This window comes from Nipponia nippon, unplaced genomic scaffold, assembly GCF_047370975.1.
Source record: "Nipponia nippon isolate SJK-2023a ecotype South Korea unplaced genomic scaffold, ASM4737097v1 scaffold_2, whole genome shotgun sequence".
Taxonomy (NCBI): domain Eukaryota; kingdom Metazoa; phylum Chordata; class Aves; order Pelecaniformes; family Threskiornithidae; genus Nipponia; species Nipponia nippon.
In genome coordinates, this window is record NW_028262336.1 from 44,172,121 (window position 1) to 44,188,496 (window position 16,376).

The 16,376-nt window shown below is 39.1% G+C and overlaps 1 protein-coding gene across 1 annotated transcript in view; it reads right to left on the reverse strand.

The window, feature by feature from the left end:
- Window positions 1-16,376, reverse strand: part of POLA1 (DNA polymerase alpha 1, catalytic subunit) — a 207,297-nt gene that overhangs the window by 131,190 nt on the left and 59,731 nt on the right. Inside the window, exon 27 of the mRNA XM_087756792.1 lies at window positions 543-575. Coding sequence (XP_087612918.1) covers window positions 543-575 — 33 coding nt within the window. The remainder of the gene's footprint in view (window positions 1-542; window positions 576-16,376) is intronic.

Below are 16,376 nucleotides of genomic sequence, written 5' to 3' on the forward strand. Positions count from 1 at the left end.
AGGTGCCTATGAAAGGCATAGCAAGGAAAAAGGTGAAAAGAAAAATTGTCAACACCAGAAAACGTCACCAAAAAAAATGGGAAGATGCATCCAATTATATAATATTACCTTGGAAAAAAAAGAAAACCTGATGTCTTCAGTGGTGGAAAATCAATGCAGCTGTAAAAACTGCAGCGTGGCTATGTCCATGTTAAACTCCATATAGTCAAAAAACCACTGTGTGACAGAGTTTAAAGGATGCCAAAAAATAAACCGTAATAAAATACTGGAACACATGGTGTAACAGGTCTATGAGTAAACTCTAATTAGCACTGTGGCTAATTTGCTTGAAACAGTAGCACATAGGCTTCAAGCAGGGGCCAGATCATATCTGTAGTAGGAAAAGAAAAAAGCTATAATCCATTAGGAAGGATTACATTTGTAAACCAGGCATCCTAAGAAGTCATTTCAGGTCTGTTTGGGTTACAGTTCTCCTAGAATAAAAAAATTTCACCAGGTGTGCTCTTTAAGGGTTGTTGTTTAATGAAAATGCTCAGCATTACCTTTTGCACCATCTCCTTGGTATGCATCAAAATCTGAAATAAAAAAAATAATCAAAGATTAGCGTATGATATAATTACAAGCTAACACATGCAAACATATCCATTAGGTTGCTAACTCCAAATGCTCTCACCTTTCAAAACAAAGCAAACCACCTCTCTCCTGGCAACACACAGTCACCTCAATACTCCTATTACATGAGTAAATTCTCATCTGACCTTGTATTAATGCTATTATTAACTCCCCTAAAACAAGATTAAAACAAATCTCAAAATTGCATGTGCACACACACATTCTACCTTAGGGAAAAAAAGAACACTGAATCAAATGCTCAAATAAAACCTCATCAGGAAGTGCCAGAATTAAGCCTCTTTCTGTAATTTAGGTCAGTTGTCTCCTTCATATCCATCATCTTATCTCTCGATGTCATTGAGTGTTTAAAAAAAAAAATCCTGTCTTACGCAGTACAGCTTGGATGGTGCTCACTTAACAAGAACCTAGTCAAAGGTTGATTACCCTTGTAATGATCTCAAAATGGGTCATCAAAAAAGCAAACTCCTTAGGGAAACCAGACCTGGGTAAAGGAGCTGGGATAGAGATAGGATACAGATGTTGATTCAGTGGGCAAATCCATGAGCAACCAGGTTTGTTCCTCAGCCAAGAGTGCATCCCACGTTCCCTGAATGCTCTAAATAGCAATTCTCTGAACCTTATAAATAGCTGTAGAGACTTCACACAAGTAGGCTACTGTTTCCATCTCTAATACTGGTCAGCATAGTGGAGAGGGGTGGAAGAGCGTATCTTCTGAAGCCACAGATACAGCTGTAGTGCAGAAAAGACACAGTAAACCTAGCTTGATGAACAGAAATGTGTAGCTGCTGCAGCAGCAAGGGCTTGGTGAAGTTTGCACAGCTGCATGAGAACCAACATCTGGTCCGTTCCTTCAGTCACCTGGCCGTGTTTCCACTGTACTCCCCATTTCCTTTCTTGCCAGCATCCTTGGTGCTCTGGCACACAGCTCCAGATTCCACCTGGTTAGTCCCAGTTCCCTGGTTTCAGTCTTTTCCATCCCCACTCAGCATAAGCCTCTGTTCTTTTTCAGCTAGTCCTGCTACTCATATACATTTAGACTTTTATTTTTCTTAAAGAGGATTACTTTGAACCACTTGTTACAGCAATGATAGATCAGTCTATTAGGTGAATCCAAACAATTTTGGTACTCTAGCTTTAAAGATAGTCAGGCAACACGCTATTTTAACAGGTTATATTAAATTTAGTAACCTAGTCTAAGTTTTATTATTTTTCATACATTAAATTGCAATACTCCTTGGCCATATTTGCCAAATAGGCAGAATTATGACTTGTAGTCAAGAAGTCTGTGACAGGGAGCTGAGCAGTAGAAATTAGCAGGGATGAGGAAAGAAAAAGGACAAACAGCAAAGAGCTGGCCATGCTCAGTGGCAATTAGACCATCTTCAGGGAAATCTCATGACTTTCATAAGGCCAAGTAACCTAAAATGAGTCCAAGAGTCTTGACTATCACGATACTGACTATTACTATTGCTATTGCAGCAAGCAATTCTGAAAGGTGAAATGTCCACCTCTACCTAACAGTACATGAACAGGATGACAACACTGTTATTCATTCAACATTAATAGCAAGTTTCTTTAATATTTCTGAACCTTTAGACAACCAGTGATGAATACTAGAGTACGATGCTCCACTATGCTTTTTCAGTTTGTTTTAAATTATGCACCAAAAGCTATATTCCCCTGGCCTTCTTAGTTTTGCAGTATTTGACTTTGCAAACGTAATATTCTGTTTCAACATAGTTTCTGTTCAGACACATTTTCTAGCCACTTTCATCTTCAAAGAAGAAAGCGCTGCACCTAAGGATGGACTCACTCTCCCAAAGTACAAAGACGTGAACTAAGCAAACATAATATACCATTCCCTTCAAGGCACTTAAGGAAAGGTTAGGTTCCAAACCACGATACAACTTTGACACAGGTGACTCACAACGAATGTCCTTATCAGGGTTATTCCCCAAGCACGTATGGATACCCATGGATTTACACTCTGGGTCAAGTTCCAAACATCCAGTTGGTTTAAAGACCATCCACTGATGCTGCAAACTAGGTACTCAGACAACATGATGCCTGAACTCTGCTGAAGTCCTAAACTGCAAAAAGCTCAGCTGGACTCAAATCTTCTACGTAGACAAAGAAGAACAGGAAAATGGTGAGTCTTAACTGCAGATTCACTCTAGGCTGTATGTGCTCAGGCACACCCAATTCCATTTTAATCAGAAGCTTAAAGAAGATAGTGCACTCCTATTCATCTCCTAGTGAGTGATTCAGACGGCACCGCCCCACCACCTTTCCATGGAGTTTTGAAATTATTCTGAAGACACATATCACTTGTACATGACACCAAATTTCACATACGGTAATCAGAATTCCAGCTTATTCACCACCCTCCCCTTTCTCTCGCTTATTAGCTAACTCCTACAGAGAAAGGTTATACCTTTCTCTTAGTACTTCAAAAGCAAAACAGGAGTCCCTGAAATAAAATTTAAAAAATGGATAGAGAAATGAAGAGTTTCCATGTAAAAGAAGAAGAAAGCCTACCATTTTTTTCCTTGACGATCTCTGGCATTTTCTACTTCATTCTCTGAAATAACGCTATCTATTAATAGAAAGATAACCTTTTTTTTTTTTTTTTAATAGGATTACCCCCTACTAAAAAATTTGTTTGGCTGTGCAAAGACCATTTCTCAATTGTCTCCAGGGACAGCAGTGGATGTAGGTAATAACAAGAGGGTCACAGACAAGTTAGCTTCATCTAGTGACTGGCATATGCTAGTGCTACCCATTCTGACAGGAGATCACTTGTAAGTGCCAACAGCTACAAACCAGAAGGTTATAAAGGCTTGCTAAATTCATTAATAAGGCAGTCGGTAGTTATCTGATTTCACAGCAACACCTGCATATTTATCTTCTCATTACCAATTGGATGATGGAATTTTTTTCAAGCACATTTCAAAAATCTGCCAACTTCAAGTGTAGAAAAAAAAATAAACTTTGTAGTTAATTTTTCCCTTAACAAAGTACAGCTGTTGAGAATAATTGTTCAAGATCTTACCCTGTAATGTCAACTGCAGCAGAACAAAGAGTATTTAATTAGCAAATCTATCCAGTAATTCAACACCTATTATATAAAATGCCTTCGTGATTTTATTCAGGATAATTTGCTAAGAGGGTTATTACTGACATTCAGATGAAATTTAAAATTCCTACGCAAGTCGAGTCATAATAGCAGTAATGATCCCCCCAATCAGGAGATACTGTGTCACACAAGGCTCTTTTGCAATGCAGCAGCCGATTTCCTGACTTCTTAATTCCTGGGCTCAGCTCAGTGAGAGCCCTTCATGCCAATATTTCAGTCAGCAATACATCCTTAATGGGACTCTATTAAAATACCTAGAATAAAAATGACTTTTTTTTTTTTTTTTGGTTAAAAAGAATGACAGCACTGCTATCATATCAATCATTAGCAGTTTCTCAGAAACGCACAGCCAAGGAAGGGAGGTTTATAGTGAGGCTGGGAAGACAGAAGAAAGAAGGAAGAGAATAGGAAAATTGTTACTCGGTAGTTTCCTTTTCAAATAATATTGCGCTGCTCATGAGAGCTGGATTGTCTCCTATTGCAAGCAATCCAAGTAGGAAGAATTAATTGCCTGGCAACCCATCTGTACAGCCGTGCCCCCTCCCCCCCAGCAAACATATACTTCTAAAAACCTGTGAACTTCTCAGCACAGTGAACATCTGTGAAATTCTATTTTAACTTTTTTTCTTGTAAAAGCAAGACTAGCAACACACATTCTCTCACCCATGAACTGCAAGTCAATATAAACTGAAAGATTGTAATTGCAGACAAACAATCAAACTGCAAAATTCCCTGTCCTAATTCTACTCCAACTTACTAGTTAATTAAATAAGGACATGATTTAAGAAAGAGAATGATTAAAAATAAATAAATGTACAAAGAACAGCTTTACCATTATCCATTACATTAAGTATTTTTAAATATACCTCTTTTAAAAACCACTAAAGAGTATCTTCTGACAAGGGGATGCTTATGTGAAAACAAGCTAAGATACCCGAGTTAAACAACAATGGGACAGGGCACAAAACTAACACGCTGATGCAAAGATTTCTCCTGAAGACACACAAATTTTCTGTAGATTCCTGGGGCTGCAGATGTGAAGGAACAGAAAGGGAGACTTAAGACCAGAATCATTACAAAAATATTGCACCAAAGATGCATACCAAAAAAAAGAAGTCACCTATGCATTCACTTTGCACAAGGAGAAAAACTAAAACTCTTACAGCCTTGGCAAAAACTGTGTTTTTGAAGACTACCTGTAGTTAGCTAGTATAGACCTGGTATTTTTTTCCACCTCAGCTGTTTACTTCTGCAATTATATAGTAAGAAAATAATTCTGTCATCAGCCTAACTAATTCATATCAGCTAGTCCTTCCCATGACAGAGAGGAACAAATGGGCAGGAAGAACTGTGTTCCAGTATGTTAACACCACTCGCTAATATACATAAGAAGTACTTCTGAACCTTGGTATTTTTGCAACCTATTCGTTAGCTTTGCTAATATTTTGTGATAAGTAGCCTCTAGCACTGATAAACCACAGCCACAGGATGCTGCAAAAAGATTTTATTAAGGAGGATTTTCAAAAAAGGTTTCTGTTGCTGGTCAAAAAGGCACATACGCCATAAGCAAAAGTGAAATAAAAATGGAAGCCTTGTTTGCCACGAGGAATGAAGCATCACAATACAGCCTTTTCATTAGACAATGGACTTGATTTAGAGAAGTTTGAGTGACCAGATTCAAGTAGTTAATAAATGTTTGTTTCAAAGAGCTTTTATTGAGTATTTGCTTTACTTAGACAATGCATTCAAAGTTTCACTTCCCAAAAACGTATACTCTTAGGAAACGATAACAGCATGAGAAATATACCCCACACTGCCAAAATTTTCTCTTCTGGTTTGTTTTTTTTTTTTTCCAGAAACACTGAAATTAACTGTCCATACTCCACCCAAAGTTGTCAGACATTAATGCAACTTTGATAGATGCTGCGTATAAAACCAGAATCGGATGGTGCACCAAAAACAAAGGGAGAATGGTTCCAAGGGCTGAAGCAGTGGACACAAAGACCCAGTGATACATGTTTACATGCCAACAAAAAGTAGGATCTTCTGCCTCACAAACAACAGAAAACACACAAAAAAGGCAGCAATAGAAACATGCTGAACACAACAAAAATCATGTGTACCTTTGTCACATTTTGACAAGGAATGCGAAGATAAAGGTAAAACACTGAAGATGATGATGTGAATCAAATTACAACTTGAAGACAATGTTCCCTTGGTGCCAGAAACAATTATATCTTTAAAATTCTGCAGTATTTCAAGTATTTGTGGTGAGTTTTGTTGAAGAGAACAGAAAAACGAGAATTAATTCCTTACTAAGTTGTACAATTATTGGTTATTCTGCACAATATATTACAAACCATGCTATACTAAAGCAAATTTTGCCTATTTTGGAAAGGTTTATTTTCATATTAGGATGAAAGAAAAAACAATGAAACATACTCCTACGGCTTTGGACAAAAGTTAAAAAAAAACCAAAACACCCAAAAACTTCTGTGTTGGAAATTCATTTAAAATCTTGGAAATGGAGAAACTGAGTGCTCAACAATGAAGTTGAACACTTGAGCGCATGGAAGGTAACTGACCCAAGTTCTGACCCCACTTCGTGTTGCCAGAAGCAATAAGAATATCATGTCCAGGTGGATAACTAGCTGTGAAAGACGTCCGTATGGCACGGGCAGCTCCTAACCCTCCAGAGTCAACAATGCTCCTTCCAGAGAAACCGAACACCAGAACCAGTGGCAGGTCCTAGAGAAGCACCAGGGCTCACAGCCCACCCAGGGAATTATTTTCTTTCTGACCAACTCATTAAAAACTGAAAACCTAAAACAAATGAAGGAGGAGGGAAATTTTTTCCCTGTTGCACTCCATGAAAAAACAAGATCCACAACGCCTAAAACCCTTTGAAGAACATGGTACTCAAACTAAATTTCAGCTCATTAACTCTTATGAATTTTTTTTTATTTAAATCCATTAAATAAATCTATGCTTGATGAACATTTTGTGCTTAACTATAAGACACAAAGGTACCTTTGCTTAATAAGAAAACCTTTTGTGCATTTCAAGTACACTGCAACTACATCAAAAGCTAACCGTATCATAAACCACAAGTAAAAACACTTCTAATAAGCAAGAATATAACAAGCATCATTTACTATTTCCTAATAAAACCAAAACATGCGTTAAGTTATTCAATATTTAAATGCATACAGACAAGTATATCCTCCTTAGAGAAAACAGCAGCATTTGTTTCAGTGAAATGAACAAACATTTAGACAGGAAAGCTTTATTTTGCCTTGTTTCCCAAATTGAACTGGTTTAACACATTCAGCAACAGAGAATCAGTCTTTCACTAGAAAAAATGAGAAGAACAGCAAATAATTAAAATGAGTTACTTATAAACCCAGGCTTCCTCTTTGGTGAGACAAGTTAGAATCCAGTCAAGGTTTAAACCAGAGCACAGAGATTTTCCTCCGAATAACAGGAAAATCTGTTCCTGAGTAGGGAAGAATAACCATACCATCCTCTGCATCAGGTTTAAGTTGAACTATAGTTTTAGAAATTATCCTTCAAATATATAAGCGTGTCTCTCAATCTTGAGGTGGCAGGAATGTAAGTACTGTCTCATCTCCCACATAAGTTACTCTCACAGCCATATAACTAGAAGTCCTAAAGAACTCAGGGAGTAGGTCTCAGAATCAATAGTGAAGACAGTTTTTCAAAAAGATCAAGTATTTCTGTAAACCAGAAAAAGAAAGCAAGCTAATAATCTAAAGACTGAAATATTTTTTTAATGCAGTGGATAAACTCAGTGCACTATCCAAGATGATGACATATTCCTTGAGAATCAAATCTCCCCCCCCCCCCTTTTTTTTTTTTTTGAGTAAAAAGCAGAAAACAGGACTTACAACTCCATAAGGCCCTCCTCCCTTATCTTCTAACCGTTAAAAGAAAAATTCCTTACAAAAAGAAAGATGTGTTGTAAGAAAGGCTCTTTAAGGCAACAAGGGAGTGCGGAGCTGGCAGGAAGTGAACCTGGATTGCTTTTCTAAGATTCCCCTGGTCAGCGTCTTTTAAGCAATAACCACAACTTGTGTGCTTGGAGAAGAGGGAGGGGCTGGGGGAAGACAATTAAGTGCTAAAGAAAAAAACAGATGCAGAAAACACTTGCTACCTGATGAGTATTCTTAAGAGAAAAAGGACTTCTACTGAAAAACACAGCCTTTTTCTTGAAGAACCATAGGCATTTTGCAATAAGTATATTGAACAGAGCAAGGCAACCTCTGTCTAGATACAGGGATATTCACTGAAAATGATCGTGAAATTTTATAGGAGATGAGAGGACATGCTAGTCTTGGTAATGAATAGATAGTGTGTGAACGTGTGTCCATCAAAAAATCTTTCTAAGTGGTTTGAACTGCTTTAAAACTAAACTGTTCTTTCATCATGACTAAGTGGTTGTCTATCAAAGCAACATCTATTCAAATTCAGAAAAGTATTTTAGCCTCTAATTACCCTCCAAAGAAAGTTCTCTTACCTAATTTCTTAAGTGTCATGCAAGATTTTCATAAAGCATATAATTTTGTTTCATTAAATTAGATATATTTAGACAACATGACAGTTGTTTTTATCAAGTTAAACAATACTCATTCATCCTCCACGGTTGCACAGGTGGTATCAGCGGCAGGGTTTTGCTTTTTATGTTCATGGACCTCCCTTTGAGGACCAAGAATTGCTTGGACAAGGCAGGATCCATCTGACTACGTGGTGCAAAATGATACGTGCCAACAGGCTGCCCGACCTGGCAAGGAAAGCTTTAAACCAGGATTGATGGGGGCAGGAGCAGGTTTCCATGAGGAAATTGCAAACCAAGATGGGAGGCAAAGGGTGGGGCATGATGTGAACAGGAAGGACCTTGTAATCAATAACATGGGGCCAAAAGCGGCCCTCTTCAAGCATAGCTATGTAAATAAGGCAGTGCCTACGGGACAGCGTTACGGAGAAAGCTCTTGCACTTTTTCAGGGCATCAGCAGGACTGGGTGCCTCTCTGAAGGGCCTGTACACTAATGCACATGGCATGGGGAACAAAGTGGAGGAATTAAAAGTCTGCATGCAGTTACAGGGCTATGACTTCGCTGGGATCATGGAAACATGATGATCACAGGAGGTTCCTGAGGACCAGAAGAAAGCAAATGTCACTGCAATCCTCGAGATGGGCAAGGAGGAGAAGATTCCAGGGAACTAGAGGCTGGTCTGCCTCACCTCAAGCCCTGGGAAAAGGTGATGCAGCAACTAATTATGAAAACAACTGTTTTCCAGACACAGAGCACAACAAGGTGCTTGGGAGGGCTTGGTGTGGATTTACAAAGGGGAGATCATGCTTAACCAAGCTGGTAGCCTTCTGTGAAGAGATGAGTGGCTTGGTGGAGAAGCGGAGAGCAGTGGCTGTTGACTTAAGTATGGCTTTCAACACTGTCTCCCATAGCATCCTCAGAGACAAACTGATGAAGTATGGGCTAGGGAAGTGGACAGCGAGGTGGACTGAAAACCAGCTGCACTGCTGGGCTCCAAGGGTTGTGACCAGCAGCACGAAGTCCAGGCGGAGGCCAGTCCCTAGTGGCATACCCCTGGGGTCCATACTGGGTCCAGTCCCACTTAGTGTCTGTGTTAATGACTTGGATGGTGGTGCAGAGCGTACCCTCAGCAAGTCTGCAGACAGTACGAAACCAGGAGGAGTGGCTGATATACCAGATGTGTGCTGCTGTTCAAAGGAACCTTGACAGGCTGGGGATGTCTCACGGCCTACCGGAATCTCACCAAGTTCAAAAACGGGAAGTAGCAAGTCCTGTACCAGGGCTGGAATAACCTCAGACACCAGGAGATGTTGGTGGCTGACTGGCTGGAAAGCAGCTTTGGAGGGAAGGACCTGATCATTCTGGTAGACATGAAGTTACACAAAAGTCAACAACGTACCCTTGCGGCAAAGGCAGCCATGGGCACCCGGGGCTGCATGAGACAGAGCGTTGCCAGCAGATCGGAGGGAGGTGGTCCTTCCCCCTTACGCAGCCCTGGTGAGACACAGGTGGAGTGCTGCGTACAGCTGAGCTCCCCCGTATTGAGAAAGACGTGCACATACTGGAGCAAGTCCAGCATAGGACCAGAAACATAATTACAGGGCCTGGAGCATCTGTCATGTGAGGAGAGGCTGACAGAGCTGGGACTGCTCAGCCTGGAGAAGAGAAGGCTCGGAGGAGGGTCTTATCACTGTCTATATATATATCTGATAGGTGGGAGCAAAGATGACGGTGGCAGACTCTCCCTCATTGGTGCCCAATGAAAGGACAAGGAGCAATGGGCATAAATTAAATACAAAAAAATCCCTCAAAATATGAAGTCTTGCATTGTTTAAACACGAGCAAAAGCTGCTTTACTGTAAGGATTGCAGGTTGCCCAGAGAGGCTGTGGAGTCTCCACGCTTGCAGATATTCAAACCAGAGCTGGACACGGTCCTGACCAACCTGCTCTAGTTGAGCAGGGAGGATTGAACTAAACAATCTCGAGAAGTGCCTTCCAACCTCAGCCATTCTATGAGCTTATGATCCTCAGAGACCTGTCGTTACATATTCTTTACAGTTAAGAGTAAATAGCTCACATTGTGTTCTACAGGTACCATTTTAAGAATCAAGTCATGTAAAAACATGCTCACCCCTCAACTAAGGGAACTCAGTACATGCAGTTTTGAGTCTCACATAAAGCCAAGTCTGACAGAAGACACGCTCTCCTGATGGACGGACAGGCACCCTGAGTGACTCAGTGCCACCTTTAAGTTAGGTCATCTCCCTAATCTGAAGAAAAGGATCATTCTGAAAGCCTCCAAAATAATCTGCTCCAGATCTGATACGCTGTAAGCCTCTCTGATTAAGGAAGGAGAAGTTCCTGTACATTCAGCTTCCTAACTACACTGGGACGTTCAGGTTTCCACCAAGCTACTCAAATGCAAAAGATGAGAGATCAGGCGTATACAAATGCCTAAAGGGTTCATAACTGTACTTAAAAAACAAAGCATGTGGTGAAAGCAAGTCCTTTTAGGATTGCCCAAACAGGCAAAGAAAAAAAAATAAATAAAAAAAAGAGAGGATCTGCAGTAAGATGAATCTTGCTGCGTCAAAGAGAAGTAACAGAGTAAGTTTTTCATCATGCAGAAGCATATACACAAAGTGCTAGAAACCAGGAAAACTGTTGCTGCAAGTAGAGAAACCTTAGTCTTTGACATTGTGCCACCTTTCCTGGTTACAATAGATAACTGAAAGAAATTCAACAAAGATTATTCCAGTTCCAAAGAACAATGAAACCCGAATGAAATGTGCCCTTGTAAAAACTGAAGATTTTTACCTAGGTACCTATGCAGGACTAAATAACTACCAGTGCTTAAGTCTCAGAAACTCACAACCACATTTGGTACTGATCATAGTAAAAAAGTAGGAGCAGGGTAGGTACCGTCTCCCAATATGTCCAAACACCAACCACTGTATTGATGTGGCTCCTACACAGTCTCTTCAGACTAGCCCCTGTGGCAGCTCTTAACTGCCTTCTTAGGTGGTATCAGGGAAAGAAAACAGTTTCAGCTCTACATGGGACACTTAACCTTTCCTGCTTCAAGCAGGACCTAGTGATTAGTCCAATAATGTGAAATGATGACTAGGAACATGCATGGTTAATAGCATGAAGTCTCAGTCAAATTTCCTATTTGTTCAGTGTGACCTCTGTACAGCACTTGATGAACCTGGCTTGGATACAGATGGAAAGAGCTCCTGAGCATCTCACAGAGTCAGACACAGTCTTTTTAGATTATCTCTTCTTCAAAATGAGCTTCCTGAATTCTCTAGATGTGTCTGACACAAAAAAAAAAAAAAAAAAAAAAAAAAAAAGGAAGATGGAGCTCCTCAGGACATAAGAGACCCCCAAAATGAAAGTAAGCATTTACAAAGCATGTCTGAAATAAAATTCTACTGGCCTACCAGATGATTATAAGATGTATGGCTAATTTCTGCCATATACTTAGATCTCAATGTAGAAATTAAAAAAAAAAAAAATTTAAAAAAGCTCATTTAAGGTTTTTAGCTATTTTTAAACTAACTACAAAAGAAAATTACTAGTTAACAATCCTAAATTGCTTGTTAAATAGGGCTTGCAACTCTAAGTCAGAAATAGGAACTCTAGGGTGGGTTGGGGCAACTTCATCTTCCAGATTTTTCCTATAAGGACATATAGGAAAAAAGAGCCCATGTCAATGGGAACTATTGCCTATCCACAGACATCCACAATAACTTACATATTATAGACACTTAAAGGAGCTAAGGATGGAACCATATTTGATGTCATGGAGCTCCCATAGAGACAGAAACATGCTCTATGACACAATTTTGTGTGTACTCCAACTGAGAAAAGCTGAACTTCATGCACAAGCAAATTCCTGAAAGGGACCACCTTATTATCAGCCTTTCAGATTTCAGCAGCTAATGATCAACTGGTCAATTACCTGAAATTGCAGTCTAGGGCATTTTTAATACCATTTGTAGCCTGTCTCGTAAGCGAGAACACTTGCACTGTTTTTAAAAACAGAACAAAGTTAGAGGCTTATCAAAGCATTCAATTTAATTTTTCAGAACTATGAACTCATGCAAAGAAATGACAGTTTCAGAAGTTACTTTTATGCATTAGTCTGTCGTTAAGCACTCCACGTGCAGCCCACCCATTTCAGTATTTACAGTTTCAAAATTAATAGCAGTATGGCTTCATTACTAATGAAGCCAAGTTGTTAAGTTGTCATTATATAATACCACAGGATATGGATTTGTTTGTTAATTGTAAAGAATATGGAAATAAGAAGACTAGGAAGACAAACAAATGTATTTAACTTTTCACTGCGATCCTCGAGGAATCCAATCCAAATACTGACTTTTAGCCACATATCAGATTAAAGTAGTGGAGTTTTGCCACTCATTCAATCCACATAATTCACCTAAAATGATATTGCTCGACAGGAATACATTTCTATTCTAATGATGGAAAAACCTTAATTACAAATGCAACTAAAGCATGCTACCTCCATAAATCCATTACTGCAAGAGAGGCATGCTGATTATTTTTTAAATCCTTAATTTGTCATTTAGACCTACTGTTATCTCATTTGTAAAGAATTCAAAACACATTTGCACAAAACTAGATTTCTAAAACATTAACAATGTTTATAAATCTCTCACTTATTTCCCTACATTTTGACAGGATTGATTTCGTGCTACATACTTTAACTCAATCAATCTTTGACTTTGGAAATTTTCATTTAAATTCTTCATCCCACAAACTCTGTTAAAGAAAGAACATCACAACCTAAAGGTTTTGTTTAATCTAAAAACATAGCTAACAAGCTTTCCTACTTCTTATTACAGGAGTTTGAATCATTAATAAAAAAACCTCAGCTTTCACTCATATGCCAAGGAAGCCTTCTTTCAAAGCTCTCTCTTGCTCTTACTTTTCAGTTTAAATAGAAGGCACCAGCACTAATTTACATTATTGTCACATCAGTCATTCAATATCCTCATTAGAATTATATCTGAAATGAGACCTGCAGGGCCCTGAGAGAAGTTTTAGTGCCAACATAATAATCCAACCACAAGCACCGGTCGACAGTGGTTTGATTTCATCCACTGCTATTATAGATACGAATGTTGCTAAGCTTCTTTTTAATGCCTTTAGATTACCAGATTACCACAGGTGCCTAAAATAAGCAAACAAACCAATGAACCCCCAAAACAGAAAGAAAGATAGGGATACACTGTAAGAATAGAAATCACTGTTGGAATTTTCAGGTATGCTAAGTTCTGGTTTGAACTAAAAAAATGTATCAACAAAATCACAGAATTAGAGACTGGTGAGGTTGGAAGGGACCTCTGGAGGTCATCTGGTCCAAACTGCCAGCTCAAGCAGGATCACCTAGAGCCAACTGCCCAGGACCATGTCCAGACACCTTTGAGTATCTCCAAAGATGGAGACTCCACAACCTCTCTGATCTGTGCCAGGGCTCAGTCACCCTCATGGTAAAAAAGCATTTCCTGATGTTCAGACAGAGATTCCCGTGTTTCAGTAAACAACCAACCAACCAAAAAAAAAAATATCTATCAGTCTTACCATTTAAATGACACAAACACCATGAAAAAAGCCCATACACATTCCCTTTAGAGAACAGAAGAATATCAAGTGCCCATAAAAAAAACCTCAAGAATACTGTTTATTTATATGTATATGTTTATTAACCTATACATTTATTTTGACCATATGTACACATAAGTATTTATAGGAAGATAAACACTTCAAAGTCAAGAACCAACCACAATCTGACCAAGATTAATAAAAAAGTTACCCTGAAATATTATCTGGAATAGACTTTATTACATCTTTCTCAAGCTTATGATCTTATGATACTGGCAGCTACAATCTGGGGAAAAAAAAAGGGGGGGGGGGGCTGAAGCAAACCTTGATAGTTCACCTACTAGCCCATCACCGTACGGTTATTCAGATGAACTACATTTAACAACACGTCTATAATGGATCAGATGTCCCATCCACCTGAACTACTATGATTTTTCTGTTTCAGTTCTCCCTTTTCAGGAGCAGTTGCTCTGCTAGAATCCATCACATAAGAAAACTGTCACAAAGCTGAAATATGGCAAATTCAAAGTATTTGAATATTTATTTGATTAAAGTATAGAAGATTATCCTTATTTGGTTAAAGTACAGAAGATTATCCAGTAGAAGAGAAAGGTAATTAACATCTAATTTCAAAGCTTTTCAAATGAGCCTCATCCCAACCACACTGTAAGAGTTCTACACTAAAGAAGTTTCTCATTTTCATTCAAAAAGGCACACCTGGCAGACCAACAGTAACTGTACGAAAGAAAACAGAAAACAAAGAGGCATTCAAATCAAGCAAAAAACACGTTCCCCACTCTCTTCCGCATGTGCTTGCAGTCATATCATGAACTAAGTAACATCTGACTAAATGAGGTACACTCACCCTAACAGAGATAGGTAATTTAACAGGTTAGATAGAAAAGATATTTAAATTGCCTGGAAGCTAAGCAATAAAAACGACTTACAAAACCTGTAGCATACAGACTTCTGGAGTGACTTTTGAAAAGGATTTGCTGACACTGCTGGTGGTTGAGTTTTCAAGTTTAAAAACAAAATCATTGTGCAGGTCATTTTTTTTTTTTACAACAGCAGAACAAAATCTCCAGTCTAAGCTGGTCATTTACAATGGGCCTGTCTTCCACCAGGTTACAGAGTCAAGCCCCCAGCACTGCCACAACGCACATGCAGTTGGGACTTCTGCAAAAGATGTTACCTACTTCGAGAGACCATCTGCTGTCTCTGGTATTAAACATTCTTATTTCCATATACTGCAAGCATCCTTTTCTCCTAAGGCTTTTCACTGTGCTGCAGAAGACACCAGAAGCAACAGCAGGAAAACAAAATGACCAAAGACTTCTATAGGATCCTTCAAAGACATGACAAGTTTTCCAAGCATCTTGGTAATAAAAGGAAATGATTCATATATTAAAAGAAAATACAAAAAGTTGTTACCCATACAGAAATTCTACATGATGAGAATAGTAAAGATACTGGCTAGTAATAAGTCTTCAAAAACTGGGTAGACTAAGATGGACTGAAAGTCAGTTTGAGGCTCACGTCAGAGCCAAGCCTACTTAAAAAGCAATGATCCAGGAGAAGCATTAAAAACAGCAACCTCTTTGTCTTTCAAAGGATGACATTTCACAAAAACCACCTCTGATCTCAACAGCGAGCAATATTTGAGGGTCTTGTGAGGCAGACCTTTTCCATACTAATGTCTCCCTACAGAAAAACTGGGGACAGCTATACCCAAGAAGCATAGATGTCCCATGAGTCCAAGTCCGTAGTTCCCACTGAAGGCTTGGAAGGAGGAGGTTACGTTTAAAGATAAGCTGTCCCTCGCCCCCCTCCGCCAAAATAACAGATGTATCTTGGAGCAGAAGCAGCTTCAGAAAAATACTCCAATTGCTGCTCCTGCTGTGGAGACGGGAATTTATGATGGGCTACGGGAAGCACCCCACTGGCCTCAACTCTGAAACACCAATGAGGGCTGCATCGTAAAGAACTTGCACACTGTGAGGGACTGCCAAGCATACCATAAAACAAGAACACCAAATTACAATCTTAATCTTGCTTCCAAGCCCTGTGTTTTCAGCCCTCCGCATAGATTTTCCCCCCAAAGAAAGCATTAGGTGTCAAAAGATTCATAGACTTGGCTCACTGATTGATTCCTAGTCTAACTGATTTGTAAGGCTAATTAAGACATGGCCAAACTGTGTCCATGTCTTACTTAACATTACTGTTCAAGCAAGTTTCACACAATCTGATTAAAATTGACGAAAAGTGTCTTACTTCAGTAATCACTTAGACAGAATGAATTTTACATTAGCAGGATCAAGCACACGTCAGGCCTCAGTGGAAATGAAAAGGGCTTATAGTAATAGGATTTATAAATCCACCACATTAGGTTAATGG